Source organism: Phocoena phocoena, chromosome 20 (assembly GCF_963924675.1).
Source record: "Phocoena phocoena chromosome 20, mPhoPho1.1, whole genome shotgun sequence".
In the NCBI taxonomy this organism is placed as follows: Eukaryota; Metazoa; Chordata; class Mammalia; order Artiodactyla; family Phocoenidae; genus Phocoena; species Phocoena phocoena.
The window spans coordinates 41,719,941-41,742,270 of record NC_089238.1 but is presented as its reverse complement, the minus strand read 5'-3'; the positions used below and the strand labels follow the sequence as shown (position 1 = coordinate 41,742,270).

Sequence of the window (22,330 nt, the reverse complement as noted above, 5' to 3'; positions counted from 1 at the left end):
ACAAATGTAGCACATTAAGTCATTTATTTACCTGAGACCAGTGAGAATGTTCACATCCTATGCTGACATGCTGCCCGTGTGACAGCAAATGGACAAACGACCCTGCCTGTCTACCTCCCTAACCCCAGTAAGTTTAGTAGCAAGAACATGAAGTTCAGAATCAGTTGGCAGTAAGCTCAAATCCCGGCCTGGCCATTTCCTAGCTGTGTGATTTGGGCAATAGAACCTCTGGGTCTGTTTCCACACCTAAATAAGTAGGAAAAGGAACTATCTCACAGAGGCACTGTAAGGGATCAACTGGAGCTTTTATGAAGGACCTTGCGTATGGTGGGAACTCAAATTACTACCTTTTTTCTTTTGGTGATAGAATAATAACAGAAAATGCTGACATCAAATGTTTAGTGGGAGGACTTCCCTGGCGGTGCAGTGGTTAAGAATCTGCCTGCCAATGCAGGGGACACGGGTTCGAGCCCTGGGCTGGGAAGATCTCACATGCCGCGGAGCAACTAAGCCCGTGCACCACGACTACTGAGCCTGCACTCTAGAGCCCGCGAGCCACAACTACTGAGCCCACGTGCCACAACTACTGAAGCCCATGCGCCTAGAGCCTGTGCTCTGCAACAGGAGAAGCCGCCGCCGCAATAAGAAGCCTGCGCACCGCAACAAAGAGGAGCCTCTGCTCACCGCAACTAGAGAAAGCCCACACGCAGCAAAGAAGACCCATCTCAACCAAAAAAATAATAAATTAAATAAGTAAATTTAAAAAAAGAAATGTTTAGTGGGAGTTAAGATGACGTACTAAGTGATTCAGCAATGAAGGGTCTGCTCACTTGCTCAAGGGGAAGTCAAACCTCTGGCGCTAAGTTAGGGATCCGTTCATTAACTCTGACTAACTTCAACAAGGAAATCACTCAACTTCTTACTGTTCATGCTTCCTAGACATCTTTCACAGGCTTATTTGCCCTTCTTCTAAAATCATCCAGCAAAATAGCAGAGACCATAAACCATTTTTCTTCTCATTTGCAAAATGGATATGGGGGGGTGGGCAAATGTTTCAGAGAAAGAACATATTAAAACAGATGGTACAGACTTCCCTGGTGGCGCAGTGGTTAAGAATCCGCCTGCCAATGCCAGGGACACGGGTTTGAGCCCTGTCCCGGGAAGATCCCACATGCCACAGGGCAACTAAGTCTGTGCGCCGCAGCTACTGAAGCCCGTGCACCTGGAGCCCGTGCTCCTCAACAAGAGAAGCCACCGCAGTGAGAAGCCCGCGCACCGCAACGAAGAGTAGCCCCTGCCTGCCGCATCTAGAGAAAGCCTGCGCACAGCAGCGAAGACCCAACGCAGCCACAAATAAAAAAATAAAATAAATAAATTTATTTTAAAAATAATAATAAAAATAAAACAGATGGTAGGGTGTGGTGTGGGAGCTTCCTGATTTCTCACATGAGCCTGAAGAGTCACTGCAAACCCCACCAGAATCTGGGAGAGCTGCCCTCCCCCACCCCACCAAGGCCACACTAATCTACTTCAGAGAAGACACCAGGGGACAAGGGCCTCTGGCTGCGTTGTCAATTTCTGCATCTTGCCAGGAACGATACAAACCTTAGCCGTCTTCAAAATGCCTTCATTGGTTTCTGGGTCTGTGATGACAACAAACTGCTTCTCGTTATCGTTTAATATTGTGTAAACGGCCTCCCACGCTGGGGTATTGGGGACATCGGCATCGGTCACTGTGAGTGTGGTGATGACCACGTTAGCCTCGTTCTCAGGCACCGACCCCACGTACTGCAGAGCAAAGAAAAGGATGTGTCACTTAGGACATACTCAGACCCAGCAGTGGAGCCAGGGTTCAGGGGGCTAAGGGAGTCCTTTCTTGAGCCCAAGCTTTGATGAGTCTTTGAAGAAGTGCCCACCCTACCAGCATGGCCCTTATTTCCTGTTGGTGGAGCAGCCAGCACTCAGGGACCCTGTGAGTACCTGAAGGAGCCAAGGCCCTGGCTGTCCGCGCCTCTCAGCGTACTCTGGCCCAACTGCTGACACTGTAGCTTATCCCCCATTCCCATCTTCCCCATCACTCTCAGTGGTACCAGTAATTTTCATAAATGTCTGGTCATTACAGTCTTCTACTTAAAACCCTTTGATAACATCCCACTGCACTCAGGATAATTCTAAATTCAGTCCACAAGGTCCTGTAGGACCTGGTCTCATTTGGTTCATTACACTGACTGTTTTTTAGTTCTTGCTATTCATCAAGCTTCCTTTTGATGCGGGGCATTAATCTGTCTTTCTTAAGCCTCCTGTACTCACAGTGGCTAGGTTAGAGTGGCAGACACCGCTAATTGTTTACTGAATATCCACTCTCCTCTTCTTCACTAACTACGTGGTTGACGGCAGCGACGTGCTAAGAGAAAATACTGTATTTCCAGTCTTCCTTGCAGACAGCAGTTGCTAGTAAATGAAACTTGTGGGATGGGTCTTCACAGAAATAAGAAAGCTTGACTTGACATCAAGACCTTATGCCCCCTCGCCTTTGCCGCCTTCTTGAACGAAGCACAGATATGGCTGGAGCTCCAGCTGTCATCTTGGGCCACAAGGTGACAATGGGGATAGAATCCACATACCAAGGATGGTGGGAAAGCAGATAAAGGAGGCTTGGTTTCTGTTGACTGAGTGGACTATCTACCTCTGGACCGTTAGTGACACAAGAGAAAAAGTCAACCCTGTTTGTTTAAACCACAAGAGTCAAATCTCTGTTACTAACCATTAAGCCGATTTCTAGGTAACACAATAAGGTTTCAGGTTCTTTCACACAGCTCTCAATACCTTCTCCTTGACTGCATTTAATATAATTATACACAATAATCAGTATAAGTTGTATAACATCACCCTAGCTAGACTATAAACTCCACAAGAATAAAAGTGTCGTCTGCCTTGTTTGTGATAATATCCCCAGTGTCTAAGACAGTGTCTGGTATAAACCCAGAGAATATTTGTTCAACGAATAACTAAAACCTGGTAAGATCTGCTACCAAGATGAGGACATGCAGTAAATAGGTGCTTTTTTTTTTTCCTTATTTTTATTTTTTTTTAACATCTTTATATGGAAGTTCCTTTAAAAAAAAACTAAAAATAGGTGTTTTTTGCAACTTCAGAAACCTGTGTCAATAGGTCCCAGGCTGAGGAGGGCAGAGACAACTGACATCCCGACCTGCTTGCTTTTTAGCTTCAAGTTTACTAGTCTGGAAAACATTTCCAAAGGGTTCACCCATGAGATACTGGGAAACAACCAAGGACCTTTGGAGGCTCTCTAAGGAGTTGCAGGGTTATTACCGTAGTTGGGTTGAAGATGGGAGGGTTATCATTGGTGTCATTGACTGTGATCACAGCTGTTGCGGTCGTGCTTAAGCCTTCACCTTGCAGGTCTGCAGCTTGAACCACCAGGGTATACATGGGAAAACTCTGTAGAGATCAAACACACCTGAGTCAGGACTGACAGCCACATCAGGCACAGCCCAGCCCATCACAGAGAAACAGATTATTTTCTCATCTGCTTAAATGCCAACCTGCCTGCCTGCCTGCCTGGCCCCAAACCTCTGGACAAATGTTTAGATACAAAGCTCAGAACCATCACCATACGAAGCAGCAACTGGCCTCGGCAGAGTTTTACATCATCCAGACGATCGAGCTATTTGCCCTCAATACCCTCTGGATCCTCTTGACCCCTGACCTCCCGGTCCAGCCCGGTGGTGAGCACACTGATGACACCCGTGTCCCTGTTGATGGTGAACATTTTGTTGTGCGGCAGCGTAGGCTCTTGGCTGAGGATGGTGTAAGCAATGGCAGCGTTGTAGGTGTTCACATCATCGTCTGCGTCTGTGGCCGAGACCTCCATCACAGAGGTCCCTGGAAGCAAAGGAGAAGATTTAGTCAAGCTACACTTTAATTTCCAAAATTCTGACTAAAGCGCTAGGGGAGGAAGAAAGCATTCCACCAAATGAGCAAATGGTGTTCCCAGAACCCAGCATTTCCAGAGGATATTTTGGGTCGGGAGGGTGGGTGAGGAGTATGGGGAATAAATAACCTTAAGCTAAAACATTTTTGCTGTGTCTCTTATACTGAGTGAATAGTGTATAAAACAGGAAAAATACCAGAAATTTCCATAATTGGCTTCTTAGCCACAGCTCCACCTGACAGAATGGTCATTTGAGATTGTTGCCTTTAAGGTAGAAGGAAATATTTACAACACTTGTGACAAAGTACTAGTTCAGAGAATACCTAAATAATTCTTCAAGAATCAATAGGCAGAAAAAAAAAAAAAAAGAATCAATAGGCAGGGACTTCCCTGGTAGTGCAGTGGTTGGGAATCCGCCTGCCAATGCAGGAGACACAGGTTCGATCCCTGCTCCAGGAAGATCCCACATGCTGCAGAACAACCAAGGCCATGTGCCACAACTACTGAGCCTGCGCTCTAGAGCCCGTGAGCCACAACTACTGAGCATACACACCGCAACTACTGAAGCCCATGCACCTAGAGCCTCTGCTCCGCAACAAGAGAAGCCACCGCAATGAGAAGTCTGCGCACCGCAACGAAGAGTAGCCCCTGCTCACCAAAACTAGAGAAAGCCCATGCACAGCAACAAAGACCCAACGTGGCCAAAAATAAATTAAAAAAAAGAATCAACAGGCAGGCATGCACAGCCCTCCAAGTACGTGCCTCAGGATAGCCCGTACTATGGATCCACTGGCAAAGCAGATCTTTAAAGGAGTTTTAGTAGCTGAACTTGTGGGCATTTTTGGAGCATATTTTTTGTTCAGAAAGTTGAATGCAAGTCAAGAGTTCAGGCAAACAATGAGCAAGAAATTCCCCTTCATCTTGGAAGTTTATTGCAAGTCCACTGAACACTCTGGAATGTACGGAATCAGAGAGCAAGAACAAGAAAAGTGGCTGAACAGCAAAAATTAAGAATTTGACCGTCAATCAAGGTTTGCCCTATTTCATAGTATCAGGCAAGATTAAAACTCCAAAGTTGACATGGATGGATTTTAGAATATTTAAGGTGAAATGTAAATTCTAATTAAAGCAGTTGTTCTTTGGACTAACCGTGAAGAAATTGATGGAACGTTTGTTTATTATGTTATAAATGGAGTTTCATTTACTACTCAAAATAAAGTGGTTCTCCTTTAAAAACAAAACAAACAAACAAAAAAACTCCCCTATAATTCTGTATAAACCTGTCAAAATAGATAAAATACTAAAACATCTATTTATTTTTTTAATAAATTTATTTCTTTTATTTATTTATTTTTGGCTTTGTCGAGTCTTCCTTGTGGTGCACGGGCATCTCGTAGTGGCTTCTCTTGTTGAAGAGCACAGCCTCCGGGCATGCAGGCTCAGTAATTGCAGCCTGCGGGTTCAGTAATTGTGGCACGCGGGCTCTAGAGCGCAGGCTCAGCAGTTGTAGAGCACCGGCTTAGTTGCTCGCGGCACGTGGGATCTTCCCGGACCAGGGCTTGAACCCATATCCCCTGCACTGGCAGGCGAATTCCCAACCACTGCTCCACCAGGGAAGCCCTAAAACATCTATTTTTAATATTTATTACATTTTTTCTTTTTCATTATAGTTTATTACAAGATGTTGAGTAAAGTACCCTGTGCTATACAGCAGGACCTTGTCGTTTATCTCATTTATCCCCCTCTCCTCTCCCCTTTGGTAACCATAGGTTTGTTTTCTGTCTGTGGGTCTGTTTCTGTTTTGCAAATCAGTTTATTAATATTTATTACATTTTAACTGAAACATTTAAAATCACGTTATCTAAAAATATATTAACTAGAAATATTGCTTTTATCCATTTTCACTTTACCTGAAACACTATTCAAACTCTACATCAATGTCTCTGGTACTACTGGACCCCTTTTAGAATAAAATTTGTCATTTAAAAAAAAAGAAAAATCAATAGGCAAAAGACAAACAGCCCAAGAGACAAAAAGGGCAAAAGACTTGAATAGACAAGTTGTAAAGAAACCCAGCTGGTCAGCAAACATATGAGAAGATGCTTATTTAGTCCATTAATAATCAGAGAAATTCCATTTTAAGTTATGTTGAGATATAACTACACACTCAACAGATTGGCCAAAAAGAAGTCAAACAATTCCATGATATATGTTGTTGGTGGGAGTATAAATTGGTTCAGCCACCTTGGAAAGCAGTTTGTCACCAAGTAGAAAAGTAGGCAAAACTGTAAGTACACACGTGGTAAAAGATAGATGAAAGCAAGGGAATGATTACCACAAAAGTCAGGGTGGTGGCTGTCTTTATGGAGGAGAGAAAAAATGTGATCAGGAAGGATTGTACAGGGTCTGTAAACTACTAACAAGGATCTGTTACTTAATCAGGGAAGGTTGTTCTTAAACCGCTCCTTTCTTAAACTGGGCTTAAACATTTTATACATATTTCTATAGGTAGGATGTTTTACACACAAACAGTGTCTTCTAAAGAAGTTCTGTGCATATGAAGGGTCTGACCCCAAACGCCAGCCCCAACACTTGGGGGTGCCAAGAATCTAAGTGTCTTGATGGGTGTTGATCTCCTCGTTGATGGACATACCTGGAAGAGCGCCCTCCATGACAGACCCTCTGAAGACCTCCTGGGTGAACTCAGGCTTGTTGTCATTCTGATCAGTCACGGTGATCACAATCTCCATCGGCTCCTCGATTGCTTGCCCGTCTGAAGACACAGCATGAGAGAAGAGCTGCAAGAGCCAGGTGAGGGTTACTTGGGAAGACAAGGTGGGAGAAGTGGTCCAACCAGAGCAGAGTGGGCTCCACCCGGCCCCCACTCCCTCCCACTCAAGTATGCACGGACCCCCCCCCGCCCCGCCCCAAGCACAGAACATCCCCCACACACGTGCTGCTGCTTCAGTGAGGTCATGACACTGGTTAAGACCATGACCTGTGAGACCATGGGCTGGAGAACACATCCACCAGCTCAGAGCCCCATTTCCCACATAAGGGCTGGGGGCCGGGCCTAGGAGATAAAGGTGGAAGCCTCAAACACTCTGACTGGTTCCAAGCAGGGTCGAATTTGCTCGGGCTGCTCGAGTCTAGCGTTCCCCCCAGACCTCCCTGTGTTTGGCATCAACGCATTACCTCCCAGCTTCCCTAAGCTCACACTGCTCTCAAGGCCCAGAAATAGTCTTTGTTCCCCAACATCAACACCAGCCTCTGCCTATGTGTCAGGGACTTTGAGTCCCAAGAACAGGTTGACATCTTGGGTCTAAGATCATGTCTGATGCCCCAGGACTCTCCCCACTTTATTCCTAACAAGGAAAACATGAACAGCCCCCAATTTTTGCAGGTTCTCCTGTCATTTCTCCTTATCAACAGGTCTAAAGGTATCAAGTTAAGCTCTTCAAATGTCCAGAACATCTGATCTATGATCAGCGTGAGTTGACCAAAAAAATTTTGAAAGGATGTAACCCCATCATTAAGTGCTTTTAAGAGACACTCACAATGTACTTGGCAATATCTTCTCTATCCAGAGGCTCTGTCACCTTTAGCCATCCTGTTTCTCTTTCAATAATAAACACATGAAGAGGGGGTGTGTCGGCTCCTTGGCCAGTGATGCTGTAGAAAACTTTGGTTTCTTTTTCCCTGTTAGATTTGATCTGAAGACAAAACAGAAAGAAATGAATTAGCAAGGAAGGATTCTGACATTGGCTCTTTTCCCTTTCTCTCCTTGGTCCTTCTCTGCCAAATTCCTCCCAGAGAAATAGAGAACTTCCTTCTGTACCTGAACCAGAGCCTTAGGAAATGGGCCTTTCTCATTTTCTGGGCAGCTGATAGGAGGAATAACCCAGTCTCTCTTCTGTCTCCTGAGACCATGGTGGGAGCTGGGAAATGTGAGCACTTCTCTCTGGGTTCCAGAGGGAGAGTCCTAAAAGGAAAGAAGATGAGGAACAAAATGAGATAATTCAGGAAAGATGATACGGGCTGAACAACCTAGGCAGTCAGCATCTCCAGCCTTCTGAGGGCAGGGCATGGCTTTCGTTTAACAACAAAATAAAACAGCCAAAACCAAACCCAACAGACCTCTTTACCATATCAGAAAGACGGTTTCCTCTTTTGATCCTTCTTAGTGTCCAGAGTTCAGTAATCATTATGCACACACGATGATAGGTTTGAGGGTTTGACATCATTTAAGAGTTATTTCAAGCCTATATCTCACACCTGTCGTTTTTTAAAATATTTATTTATGTATTTATTTTATTTACTTATTTAGTTGCACCGGGTCTTAGTCACTGCAGGTGGGCTCCTTAGTTGCGGCTCACAGGCTCCTTAGTCGTGGCTTGTCAGCTCTTTAGCTGAGGCTCACCAGCTCCTTAGTTTTGGCATGCGAATTCTTAGTTGCGGCATGCATGTGGGATCTAGTTCCCTGACCAGGGATCGAACACAGGCCCCCTGCATTGGGAGCACGGAGTCTTATCCACTGCACCACCAGGGAAGTCCCACGCCTGTCATTTTTAATAGGACATTATACTCCAATGATTTACTATCAGAGCTTATTCAACAATTAGATATTCAGGTGTTTTTAATATTCTTTTCTTTTATATTTTTCCTAGTGATATAGGTCTCCAAAGTAGAGTTAGCCTAAGTGAGTAAGTTTTGGGAACTTACTACTTTGTGATCAATACTAATCCCTTAATCCCACTGTGTTAGTATATCTGTATGGTTTCCATTTGTTCTAACAGAAGTTGTTTGGATGGGAACCAAAAGTGCCCTTTGAGACTTGTATTGAACAGTTTTCGTGTGCGATAACTTTATGCACACACAGGGAAATAAGATAGCTGAAGATGGAAGGAAAGACCTTCCAAATTGTTTTAAGTGTTCTAAAGTGATTGGTAGTAACACAGTAAAGGTTCCAGGACAATTACATCTTCCATCCTCCACAGTCACCCATCCCGGTCTGTCAAGTGAGAGTCAAGCCCTGCTTCCTGGCTTTTAAAATGTGACTCAAAATGCACAAGACAGACATGAAATATGACCAGATATCATCACAAAATCCTTCCCAATCCTGCATTCCTGTATACTAGTCACTCACACACCCCTTAACACACACCCTCTGCATTAACCTCCTAGAGAAGCAGTCCTGCCCTGGCCAAGGGCAGGCTCTGGAGCCAGGCTGCCTGGCTTTGTATCCTCACTGTGACACCTCACCTTCCTGAGCTGATTATTTAACTTCTCTGTCCCACACTTTCCTCACATCTAAAATGAGGATTATATTAGTATCTGCCTCATAGCGTCCTTGGAAGGATAAAACGTGATACTAGTATTGCAGTAAAGCACTTAGAATACTGCCTGAAACATAGTACGTGCTCAATAAATGCTAATGATGAAGATGATGGTTGGATTGGTTGGAAAACACTGAGTTATGGTTTTAATGAAGTGGAATTTGGGATTTGACCTGAGCACAGGAATAAATACTAAACTGATTCTCAACACGGTATCCTAAGCCTAAAAATGACCATCTTGCACAGCCATGGTAAAAAAAAACAGGCCTTGATGAATGAATGCAAATTAATTTGCCATATTGAGGAGGAAGGCAAAGAGCACACCTTGCTGACATCAGGACTATGGAATATTTTCAGAGAATGATAATAAATAATGATGAACATTGTGCTGGCAAAACATAGCATTAACATCTTCATGTGTGAAATTATTATTTTTTTTAAATAAAGATATTTATTTATCTATCTATCTATTTATTTGGCAGTGCCGTATGGCTTGTGGGATCTCAGTTCCCTGACCAGGGATTGAACTCAGGACCATGGCAGTGAAAGCCCAGAACCCTAACCACTAGGCCACCAGGGAATTCCCTTCATGTGTGAAATTAAAAGGAATCGTGGGCTTCCCTGGTGGCGCAGTGGTTGAGAGTCCGCCTGCCGATGCAGGGGACACGGGTTCGTGCCCCGGTCTGGGAGGATCCCACGTGCCGCGGAGCGGCTGGGCCCGTGAGCCATGGCCGCTGAGCCTGCGCGTCCGGAGCCTGTCCTCCGCAACGGGAGAGGCCACGACAGTGAGAGGCCCGCGTAACGCATAAAAAAAAAAAAAAAAAAAAAAAAAAAAAAAAAAAAAGGAATCGTGTCTAAACATACTGAATGTGGGATCCATCCCTCAGAAAACAAGGATACCAGACCAAGAAAACCCATCCAACCAAAGAGACAAAACTGGAAAGTTAGATCTATTTATACTTTTTCCCCAGCTTTCTTGAGGTATAACTGACAAAATAAAAATTGTTTGTATTTAAGGTGTACGATGTGATGTTTTGATATATATAGGATCTATTCTTATATGAAGTAAAAGAGAGGTAAGATTATCACCCCTTCCAGTGTAGGGCCACCTGGCACCACAAGGGTCCCTTGAACTAGGGGCAAACCAAAGCCAACCTCAAACCAGCTGTGGTGGAGTTGCCACCTACCACTCAATATCCATTCTTTCTTATTTAAAATCAAAAATCTCTCTTTCTCTCCCTCTGTCTCTCTCCCCATATATATATAAATTTTGTGTCCAAAAATGTACCTAAGTAAAACTACATTTCCTATACTACACTTGTAGCTAGGTGTGACCATGAAGCCAAGTTCCAACTAATGAGATGTAAGCAGAAACATTGCTTCAAAATTCCACAAAGCCTTCTTTAAAAGGTGGACAACTAAGTGATACATTTTTAGGCTTCCTCCCTTCCAACTTCCTACCATCCAGAGGAAAAGTATGATAAATGGCGATCCAGCAGCCATCTTGGATCATGAGGTATCGTTGAGGATGGGAGGCATATGCTGAGGATGATAGAACAGAAAGTAAAGAAAGAACCTAGCCTCCTGATGACTACAAGAGTCTCCATACTGGCCACAACTTACCACTCAATTGTCTTAACTTGAAAGAGAAATACTCTATTTTACATAAATCACTGTAATTTGTGCTTTTCTATAATACGTATTTGAACATAATCATGAAGGCAGATAGCAAAGGTGAAGAGGAAAAGTTGAAAAATCAACTTTGTTTACATCTGTGCATCATAAGAGGCTTCCATACACAGCTGCCCAGCAAGAACTCAGCAGGCTGGACTTACATGAATGATGGAATTAATTGGAGACTTAAGTCAGGAAGCTATGTTAATTTAGTTCCCCACTTTTCTGGTCTGGCCAATTACACCAGGGAGAAAAATCAGATCTATCAGGACCATTAAATTCCTAGAATCTCAACAGTCTTCAGGGAGAAAGACAAGAGCCAGCCTGAAAGGCCTTGGCAGTTATAGTACTTCCACGCTCCCAACGCGATAGCGGGATACAACTAGAATGGCCCTCCAGAGAGACGTTTCAGTAGGCAGCACCATGGGAGCAGTTTAGAAACTGGCAAAGGCATTTGGCTTTGGTTAACAATTTCCCGAAACATTCTTGCCAAGAACCTGGGCAGACATGTATCCTTTCATTTGTGGCCAATGCACCCATCTGTCCACTCAATATTTACTGGGCTCCTGGTATGTGCCAGGCCCAAAGGCCAGGCACTGCAGATACAATGGGGAAGGATCTTGTGGAGATTATAGTCCAAACAGGCAAAAGCTTCCTGCTGATTCTTCCCCTTCCTTGCCAAGGCCCTCTCCACTAGAGACACGAAGAGCAAAATGACCAGAGAACAGAACTCGTGTTCATTGTTCCTCTGGGAAGGGAATGAGAAGAACAGTTAACAATTACTGAGTACTTATCATACGCCTACCATAGTTCCAGCAACTCACATGTAATAATTCATGTAGTCATTATTATCCCCATTTTACTTATAAGGAAATTCAAGCACAGACAGATTAAATAACTGTCTGGGATTGGGTACCAGCCCTTCTATTTACTACCCGAGTAGTACATAGAAGGGCTGGTACCCAATCCCAGACAGAATCCATGCCCTTACCCCCTATTCTACACTACCTGCAGAAATAAGGTAGTGTATCTTGCCATCCACCCAACAACAAAAAAAAATCCACAGCAAGAACTAGTTCAGTTAGACCAATGGTTCTCAACTAGGGGCTATTTAGCACCCCTTCCGCCCACCCCCAGGGGGCATTGGCAGTGTCTGGAGACAATTTTGGTTGTCATAACTGGCAGAGTGCTGCAAGCATCTAGCGGTTAAGACCAGGGATGCTGCTAAACATCACATAGTGCACAGGACACACCCACAGCAAGAAATTACCCAGCCCCAAATGTGAATAGTGCCAAGGCAGAGAAACCTGGATTAAGCAGCATACTAAAATAATAGTGAACTTCTAAGAAACACTCCAACGTACATGATGATGGTGGTGGTGATGGTGGTGCACTACTGCCTTCAGGGTCACTTTGGTGGAGAGCTTCCTGCGGGTGGAGTCCCAGGCATGGACAAGAAAACTCATCTCTGGATGATGAAGGTGTAAAGGCCGTGTGACTGTAACCACGCCATCTGTGCCCACTTTGAATCGGGTGTCATCAGAAACATAGACTGTCTTTGGTAGACCGGTGCATCCTTCAAAACTCACTGCAGGGTATAAATCACAGTGATTAGGAAACTGAGGAGATTAAAGAGCATTCCTTCTCTAGAAATTGAACTTCATTCACCCACCAAAAGCCTGACTCACACAAAACAGGCACAAGTAAAACATACCATAGTCTGATGACAGAACAGCAAAGATATCAAAGTAGTGGAAGCCATCATTATGTCCTTCACAATTACAGGGCGACTTAATTGTGGTCCGATTCTTTTCTCATCTACCTGGAGACTGAAAACAGTAAGCTGTCTAGAAAGTAACTTCTGGGCTTCCCTGGTGGCGCAGTGGTTAAGAATTTGCCTAGCAATGTAGGGAACACGGGTTCGAGCCCTGGTCTGGGAAGATCCCACATGCCGCGGAGCAACTAAGCCCGTGAGGCACAACTACTGAGCCTGCGTGTCTAGAGCCTGTGCTCCGCAACAAGAGAAGCCACTACAATGAGAAGCCCGCGCACCGCGATGAAGAGTAGCCCCCGCTCGCCGCAACTAGAGAAAGCCCGCGCACAGAAACGAAAACTCAACACAGCCAAAGATAAATAAATAAATTTATTAAACAAAAAGAAGACTCCACCTTAAAAAAAAAAAAGAAAAGAAAGTAACTTCTCCTTTTCAATAACAAAAAAGGGCCTCTCCTTCAGATGGCTCTTGATGATATGAAAAATAACTGAGAATATCTACTGAGTCCAAAAGTTTGAGACCTAGGTACAGTGAGATGCTGTGGATTAACTACATTTAAATAAACAGTTCACATTTCAGTAAACAGTGGCAGATAATAAGAGGGAGGCATCACAGCTACATGGTTAAGGGTAAGGACTTAGGCAAATTTTTTAACTTCTCTGAGCCTCAGTTTCTTCATCTTCAAAATGAGGGTAATTATGGTGCTTACCCTCCCGCCCCCAAACATGGTCTTATTTTCCCTGGCAAGGGTGGGGCTCAAGTCCCAGCTCTGCTTATTAGCTCTGTGACCTTGGGCAAGTCATTGAATCTGTGCCTCAGTCTACCCATCTGTAGAATGAAGTCATCGATAGCAACTACCTACTAGGCTTATTTTAAGATACATAGAACATGGGGGTTCCCTGGCAATCCAGTGGTTAGGACTCCACACACGTGACGTGGCCAAAAAAAAAGAAAAGATACATAGAACAGTGCCTGGCACATAATAGACACTATTAAATAAAAATTTTAAAACAAACATAGCTTTGGCTAATCATTTATTCAATTTTCCACAAAAGACATAGATAATTGTGATATTCACTAAGTACTGATTATATGCTTATTTTCCGAGGCATTGAGAGGTAATGCCTGCTTGCAATCTGAGGCCCAGTGGAGAAACTCATCAGTGTCAGTTAAGGGAGACAATGAAGATTTCATAGGAAAGTCTTCTACCTGAACATACAACACAGCAAGACAAATGCAAAAGACAGAAGAGAACTACTTGGGTGGGGGAACTTAGGATCAGTGGCTTAGAGACAAAACTATTTAAAGTTTTATAGTTATTAAAGTATTAAAACTTTAAAAGTATTAATACCCAATGCTGGAGAAGCTGTGGTGAAAAGTGTCTGCACTAAACATCAGAGTCCTAAAAGACTCATTCGTTCAACAGGCTTCCATCAAACTATTTGTCAGAAACTGTGCTGGGCTCTAAGGATGAAAAAAATTCTGTGAACAAATAGACAAGGCACCTGCTCCCCTTGAGCTTACACTGTTGTGGAAGAGATGGACATGTAACAAAACCAAATCTCAGGTAGTGACACATGCTGGATATAAAGGAATTAAAGAAGGTGATACAAGAGTGACAGGGGAAGAGGAAGGCGTGAGGAGGGTGTAACTTACACTGGATGGTGAGGGCTGGCCTCTGTGAAGTTGGAGGCGTCTTAGTTGAGACCTAAGGAGCCAGCCTTGCAGAAACCTGGCTCAAGGGCCTTTCAGGCAGAAGGAACAGTCGATAAAACAGTCCTTTCTGGGAAACTCTCAAGTTGGCCTATTCTCCTCCCTTTCAAATAATCGCCCCCTCATTCTTCCAGTGGGCGTTCGATTTTGTCCAAGAGATCTTTTACAAAAATTCCTACTTTTGTGCCAATTTTGCACGGCTAGACACCTTAAAATGCGTAAGGATCAGGTCTCTGCCAGAAAGCCCTAAAGCCAGTTATGATGTCTAGACTGCAGTTTTCATTTCTTCCACTAGGGGCCACCCTTGCAAACTTTTCTGAAACCAACAGCCCCAACCTTGCCAGCGAAAGTAAGACCATGTTTGGGGGCCGGAGGGGATATGTACCATGATTATCCCCAATTTGAAGATGAAGAAACTGAGGCTTGTAGGATCTTAGTTCCCCGACCAGGGATTGAACCCGGGCCCTCAGCAGTGAGAACGCAGAGTCTTAACCACTGGACCACCAGGGAATTCCCTTGCCATGTTCTTACTGAGTGGCCTTAAGAAAAATGCTTAACCTCTCTGGGCCTCAGTTTTCTCTACTGGATCCCGAAGGATTCCACCACTGAGTGAGCCCACCTCTTCCGGGTTTTGTGAGGATTAACCAAGACAGTGAATGTGATCACATTTTGAAAGTGAAAGAACAAAGCAAGTGGAAAGGGATGAGGATGATTTCTGTGCATTTGAGTAGACAAGCTAGAGGACAAGCATTTGCTAAATGAACAGATGAACCAAAAAATGACAACAGAAGCAAGAAGAAACACAAAATCCTTAAAGGATGGGCAGATACTACCCTTTTCCTAAAATAGGAATTTCTTTTCAAACTAGCAAAACAAAATGTTTTTCCAATAACCTTCCCCCAACCCCACCCCAGCAGAAGTAATGGGGGCACCGGACTGTGTTGGGGGTTTGTCATATTAGCAGGTAACAAGAGCTGCCCTCATTTTTCACAATGAATTCCTTTTCCCAGCCAGCCCAAACCTGGGCAGTTGGGACAAGCATGATTGGACTTGCCAAGGGTGGTGGCCTGAAAAAATGAAAATGGTTTTGCAAATAACTTAATGCAAGGCTCTTAACCTGCTCTGGGGCATCTCGTCTGAATGGTGGTTAAGCTCCGCCCTTTGAGAAGTGACAGAAGTAGTGTGCCCATGACAGGCAGGCTCAACCTGAATTTCCAGGTGCTCATTATCTTTCTGTGCAACCTGAGCCCCTGGGCTGACAAACTAGAAATTATAGGAAAGACCAAGGGGATCTCCAGCTCCGGGAAGGCTCTGAGAAGCTTGCTTTCAACCCTGGCAAGGGCTAGGCAGCATCTCAGGGTACGGGGAACACTAATGCCAGCATGCAGGAGGAAACAAGAATGGCGAACTGTAGAAACCAGAGGATCAGTACATGGGAATTAGGTATATTTGAACATTTCTACAATAAAAAGTTAAACAAAAATAAAGCTAGCAAAGGATGAAGTATTCTTTAAGTCAGCTTGTCCTTTCCTAAACTTGTTATTTGGTCACTTGGTTTAGAAACCTAATCCCAGTGACGAGAGCCAAGAACCCAATGGCCATCTCTAAACGGGAAGATCTTTTCAACACCATATCATCATTATCACCATCAAAAACTACACATTCAACTAACAGCTTCAACTACCTTTTATTCACTATTTTCTTAATATTTAAACAAGTGACAACACTACGTGTCAGGCTCTCTTCTAAGCACTTTACAAATATTAACTCGTGTAATCCCAGAACACTTCAAGGTTGCTACCAGCAGCATCCCGTTTTTAGAGATGCAGAGCCTGAGGCAGCTAGTTAAGTGGCAGAATGAGGATTGGGACCCAGGCAGTCTGAGAGTTCACATGTCTAACCATTCTTCCTCGTGCCTGTCTCTACAAGCCAGACCCTTGCCCTATGCTCTTTAAATCCAGTTTTCAGATTGAATCCCCCGTCCGCAGTCACCCTTAGGTATAGGCATCACCATCCCTATTTTCTTTGCCCTGAATTAAAGGCTGGTGGGAGGAGGGGCCGGGCTGTCGGATCCCAGAGTGAGTGTTCCTCACCACTGTTCCCATATGCAAAATGGGGATGGAATACTTATTATGGAGAAACAAAAATGAAAAAAGACATTCTAGAACAGCAGGAATTCTACACAGCAGGAGGTTAGCAGTAATTTGAGTGGAGGTGGAGGGAAGACTGAAAAAAGTACGATTGGAGGCAGTTTTTTGAAACGTGCTTTCCTTAAATGTTTTTGTATTATATGGTGTGTTACAATTACAGTAAATAACTTTATAAAACGACAAAAGTTAAGTGACTTAAAAAGTATCTTTAACGCACCGTGACTCTTTTATGTTGTTATTCATCCTACAAGTGCCCCATTTTCTTGCGAATTCTGGCAGAAGCAGTAGTTTTAATCTACTACTTCTTCACTCTGCAAGAGATGACTGAAGTTCAAAGAAAAATTAGCTCCAAGTCCACGAAAAGCTCTTTGGTCCTGGGGCAGGCTCTGAGCGCTCAGCAACATTCTTTGCTTGGAATTGCCATTGTGCCACGAACAGTCCTGCTTGAAGGGTCCCGTTTCTTCTCCCACCCCCACCCAGCTGGAATGTGAGTGGGTAGGAACAAGACAGTCTCCTAAGCCTCCATATATTTCAGGGAGATAGAAGGACGAGGCCTGCTATCAAAGCCAGCTAACCATAGTTGAGTTATCTGGTAATGAGTGGGATAACCCAGTCTCTTAGAAGCAACTACTTGAAAGTAGTGTTTTCCCCACACCACACACAAAGGGGTACCTTATGGCTTGTCTCCCACTCCTCAGAAGGCATTTCCCATAGCTAACACCAAAGAAAACTGCATTTACCTTTGTTTCAAGGACCGTTGGACCTCGGCGTTGGAAGAGAAAATTACACACACAACCTCGAGGGCAAGATCAGAGAGCCTTCTGAGGCTCCTGGAGGTCCCGGGGCCACACTGCCATTGTGTACCCCCAAATCAAGGGCTTTGATTTCTAACTTAAATACTCAAGATAAAGGACAAGAAGTCTAAGTTGATGGATGAAAAGCACCCTGAGGAGACAGACGTGTGTCATCTAGCTGGGCAGGAGTCCCTTCTCGCCAGTAAGCAGCAGTGTTTGTAACTCCAGCCACAAAGCCACAATTCTCCACAGGTACCACCTCCTAGAAAATTTCTTTCTAGGTTCCATTTTCTTTGATGGCACTGGGCGATTTTAGAATGTCTTCCTTTAGTGGGTGTCCACAAATTTACTAACCATTCCAAGTTTAATGGGCACCCACGCTCAGCAGAAAAATAATTTTATGTTTTAAATATGGGAGGGAAAGGATGATGAGGCCTCCAGTTTGTCCACACTCGGGGGATGTTGAAGAGATTCAAGTTGCACTAGGAAGACTATCTTCTTAGCCCTGATAAGTCTCCAGTTATGTGTGTCCATTTGCTACTGAGAATTATGGACAGTAACACAACCTGACAGCCTGACTAGACATAGCGGCGGCCCTGGGGGGTAGACTCCAGCAGCCCTAGCTTCTAAACCGAGGAAGCAGTCTCAGAAGCCTCAGTGAAGAGACTTGGCCAAGCCACACAGCTATGAAGTGGCAGAGCCTGTGGTCTGATACCCCATCAGCACTTAACCACCAGGCAGCCTGGCTCTTGGTTTGATAAACCATTTGCGAGACTAGTTGCTAGCTGAGTGGCCACAGGGAAGTTAGTTCACACAACAGAATGGGACAGGTGGAGAGTAACCAGAATAAAAATAGCCAAGTTTCCCTGACCCCATCTTCCCCTGACACACACTCACTCCCTCCCTCTCTCTTTGAATGAATGCGGCACCTTGGAAATCCAGCTCCAGGGCCTCAGAAAAACGTAAGGACAGTCAGACAGCCAAGCAAAGGAGGAAGTTTTAAACTTTAGATTCAAGAATGTTCCCCCTTAGGCCACCACATTACATAAGCTGAAATAAATCAGAGTTCCACTGATCAGCCAACTTAACTCCCAGACACTTTTCTGGGGAAGTTGAACAGCTCAGAATATCACATTGTGCAAGTACAACTTGCAGGTGTGTCCACAGAGCCCGTGCACTATGCTCCCAGGGCATCCTCGGCTGGGGCACCCGGACCCCATCAAATTGCCCTTGTAGACCAGCAGCTCCCATGGGATCCCAGGGATGAGAAGTTTACTTTCATGAAGCTTATTGAGTTCTTTCTCCCAGCCTCCCAGCATGTCCTTGCCCAGAACAAATTATAAGTGGGCTCCATCTTCATTTAACTCACACCCTAAGAACAGATGTCAACAACGGGCGCTGCCTGGGTGGGACGCAAGGACCAAAGTCTCCTCCACTTCTGTTTCCATCAAAACATAATGGGGTGGTGCTTCCCTGGGGGCACAGTGGTTAAGAATCTGCCTGCCAATGTAGGGGACACAGGTTCGAGCCCTGTTCCAGGAAGATCCCACATGCCACAGAGCAACTAAGCCCATGCACCACATCTACTGAGCCTGCGAGCCACAACTACTGAGCCCACATGCCACAACAACTGAAGCCCATGTGCCTAGAGCCCGTGCTCCACAACAAGAGAAGCCACCACAATGAGAAGCCCACACACCGCAACGAAGAGTAGCCCCCGCTCACCACAACTAGAGGAAGCCCACGCGTAGCAACAAAGACCCAACGCAGCCAAAAATAATAAATAAATAAAAATAACTAAATTAAAAAACACTGGGGTGGGGCTTCCCTGGTGGTGCAGTGGTTGAGAGTCCGCCTGCTGATGCAGGGAACACGGGTTCGTGCCCCGGTCCGGGAAGATCCCACATGCCACGGAGCAGCTGGGCCCGTGAGCCATGGCCGCTGAGCCTGTGAGTCCGGAGCCTGTGCTCCATCCACAACGGGAGAGGCCACAACAGTGAGAGGCCCGCATACAGCAAAAAAAAAAAAAAAAAACAACACTGGGGTGGAGAGGGGGGGCATCAGTGCGCAGAGAAAACAGTGAGGTTGCAGATGAAGGACAAATTAACCCAGGCCCCTGCAAGGGAGAGCCCACAGGATGAGGGGGTGATCCGTCACCCTGGATTCTTCCCCCTTTGTCTTAAGGTTCCTCATGCTGCCTGGGTCACTCCGGCAGCGCATGTCTGCTCCCAGATCATGTTTCTGCTCGGGCTAGCACTGTTTTAGTTCTCAGACAGCAAACACCATGGATGTTGATCGTAATCAGCCCCACGAAAAATGTCATAAATGGCACTTCCACAGTTGGTTAACAGCCAGTGCAAATACTTTTATGGTTTTACATCTGTGTGAACGGGGTCATACTGAGTTAAGGTCACATCCCAGCTTCGCTTCTTAGGTGCCACTGTAGGCAAGTTACTTTGACTTCCCTTGAGCATCATTTTCCCCATTCTGTAAAAGGAGACATCCTCATTTCCTTCAAGGGACTGATTCGAGGATTCTTTCTTCAACAAATATTTACAGAGCCCTTACTCATTGCCAAGAATCATTCTAAGGCCTGGGAAATACAGCAGTGAACAAAGCACAGCTCTGCCCTCGTGGGGCTTACATTCCAATGGGGAAGAGATAATTAACAAATAAATTATTAAGTGTCAGGGACTTCCCTAGTGGTCCAGTGGTTAAGACTCCACACTTCAGTGCAAGGGGTGCGGGTTCGATCCCTGGTTGGGGAAGTAAGATCCCACATGCCCTGTGGCACAGCCAAAAAAAAAAAAAATTATTAAGTGTCAGTAATGAAAAGTGTTAACAGAGAAAAATAAGCAGGTAAAGGGGTTCCAAGGCTCTGTGCAGCAGCAGGGCTGGAGGGGGCAACTTAATAAAGGGCATTTAGGGAAGGCCTCAAAAAGAGGCATTTGAAGAGATGGTCCCAGCTTCTGGCTGCGTGCCAGAGCAAGGCACTGAGCCATATGGCAGCGTGGGGCAGCAAGGAGCAGAGTGCCCTGGCCTGCCTGGCACCGCACACCTTCTCGTGCTGGGCCCTGTTCTGGTGCTGAAGACCCAGGAGTGAACACAACAGGTAGTGATCCCTGCCCTCCTGGGGCTCACATTCTAGTGGAATGAGAGTAACACCAGCCTGTGGGTCCCACTCAGGCCTGGGAGTGGCGCAGGCTCCTGTCCTTCCAGTCTAGAAGGGCTAGAGGGTCTCCCCAGTCCCCTTCCCCTCCTTCAGATCAAGGCCAGAAAAGAGTTCAGTTTTAAATCCTTTGCCTCTCCAGGCCTCTCCTGGATGGTTCAGAAATGAGCCCACTGATAAAACCTCACTCTGTTTAATCTCAATATTCCTGCCTCAGTGGGGCTCTGGTGGCTCTGCTGGAGAAGAAGGGGCAGCTTCTCTGCTCAAGTCCGAGACCGAAGGCTTGGCTTCAGTTTTCCAGGGTGGAGGCTAACTGCCAAGGAGCCTCATCTCCATTCACTTAAAAAAGGGAGGCAGGGGAAGCAAGTGAATACCACCACCTGCCTGCTGCAGAGGTGGACAGGGACCTCTTCGCCGTCACAGGGAGCGAAGCTGGTTTGGTTTCATCAAAAAGAACAAGAAGCCCTCTGGCTTACACACTAAATTGGAAGAGTTTTATTATCCCTGCGCTGCGTGTTAAATACACAAACATTCCACCCACCTGAATAAAGGTGATAATTGATCATTCCCACCAGCTGCAACCCAGCAAACATTTCTGTGGCCAGGTTGGGCAACTCCAGGAACTGTTTGCTTATTGATTAGAAAGAAAAGCCTCCCTTCCACACCACAGATACTGCCCACTTTTCCTTTCTGGTGAGTTCCCCAAGGCCAGGGAGGGCCCTTCTCCCTCCCCCTCCTGCTGGCCCCTCACTTCGGGACTGAGTCCTAGGCCCCAGTGCACCGGAAAGGGCTCTCCAGGTTTCGGTTGTCCACTTGTGAAATAAAGCACTTTGACCAAAATACCTCTAACCTCATCTCCATCCAGGGTCTAGTGTAATGTGCCCTGCACAGAGACTCTCCTGGGGAGCTTTTTAAAAATAACCAGGCCTGGGCCATGCCCCAGGCTAACTGTTCTCCAAGGCTGGCAAAGCCCCAGCATGGGTATGTTTTAAACCTTCCCCCAGGCGCTTGGAGCACCCAGTGGGTGGAGAATGATCCTACAAAGGCTTCCCTAGGAGAGGCAAGAGGCAAAATAACTTATGATAACAACCAATGAGGGAAGTATCACTCCCTCGGGTTTATCAGTAAAGTCTCAGAGATATTAAGTGACTCTCCCAAGGTCACAAGGCAATGAGCGGCAGATCTGGCTGGTCCGAAGACCCACAGTCGGAACCCCTGCATTGTCCTGATTCTCCTCGGCCTGGTCTGGTCTTATGGGTTTCAAGGCCTCTTTCTTTCCCCACCTGTCTCTCTTACAGTAGGATGCAAGCACACTCAGTGATTTCCCTTCCATGTACTGTGGGCTGTTGGATGCTAACGTGATAGGAAAAAACACACTCATCAGATTCCTTAGTCACTTCTTATCAGGGTGCTTTTGTTACCCACATCTTTTTTTCCCCCAAATCTTAGTCTTTTGTTTCGAATTTCAAAAGCAGTACCTTGCATATTTTAGAGGGAAAAAAGTGACAAAACACAGATGACATAGCATTATTCATTACAGCCAAAGAGTGGAAACAAATCGAATGTCCAACTGAAGAACAAACAAAATGTGGTATATCCATACAACAGATTACTCTGCAATAAAAAGAAATTAATTACTGCTACAAGTTGCACCATGGATGAACGTTGAAAACATTATGCTAAGAGAAAGAAGCCAGTCACAAAAGACCACGTACTGTATGGTTCAATTTATATGAAATATCCAGGATAGACAAATCTATGACTG

General features: G+C 45.2%; 2 protein-coding genes across 3 annotated transcripts in view; one reads left to right on the top strand and one right to left on the bottom strand.

Annotated features, from left to right (window-relative positions):
• The window catches only part of CDH1 (cadherin 1), a 77,609-nt gene that overhangs the window by 15,009 nt on the left and 40,270 nt on the right, over positions 1-22,330 (bottom strand). The window contains exons 3-9 of one of the 2 annotated variants that reach the window (XM_065899062.1): positions 12,330-12,553; positions 7,794-7,937; positions 7,513-7,668; positions 6,609-6,753; positions 3,731-3,906; positions 3,334-3,462; positions 1,606-1,788 (exon numbers count right to left, since the gene is read on the bottom strand). In XM_065899062.1, the coding sequence (XP_065755134.1) occupies positions 1,606-1,788; positions 3,334-3,462; positions 3,731-3,906; positions 6,609-6,753; positions 7,513-7,668; positions 7,794-7,937; positions 12,330-12,553 (1,157 nt within the window). The remainder of the gene's footprint in view (positions 1-1,605; positions 1,789-3,333; positions 3,463-3,730; positions 3,907-6,608; positions 6,754-7,512; positions 7,669-7,793; positions 7,938-12,329; positions 12,554-22,330) is intronic. The other variant, XM_065899063.1, reaches the window with a different exon arrangement.
• LOC136140822 (protein CEBPZOS-like) lies at positions 4,694-4,966 on the top strand. The gene has a single exon (XM_065898983.1). It carries the CDS (start codon positions 4,694-4,696, stop codon positions 4,964-4,966), a length of 273 nt encoding a protein of 90 aa, XP_065755055.1.

Excerpts from the sequence above, each read along its gene's own strand:
- LOC136140822 (XM_065898983.1), top strand. The coding sequence starts at position 4,694 with ATGCACAGCCCTCCAAGTACGTGCCTCAGGATAGCCCGTACTATGGAT.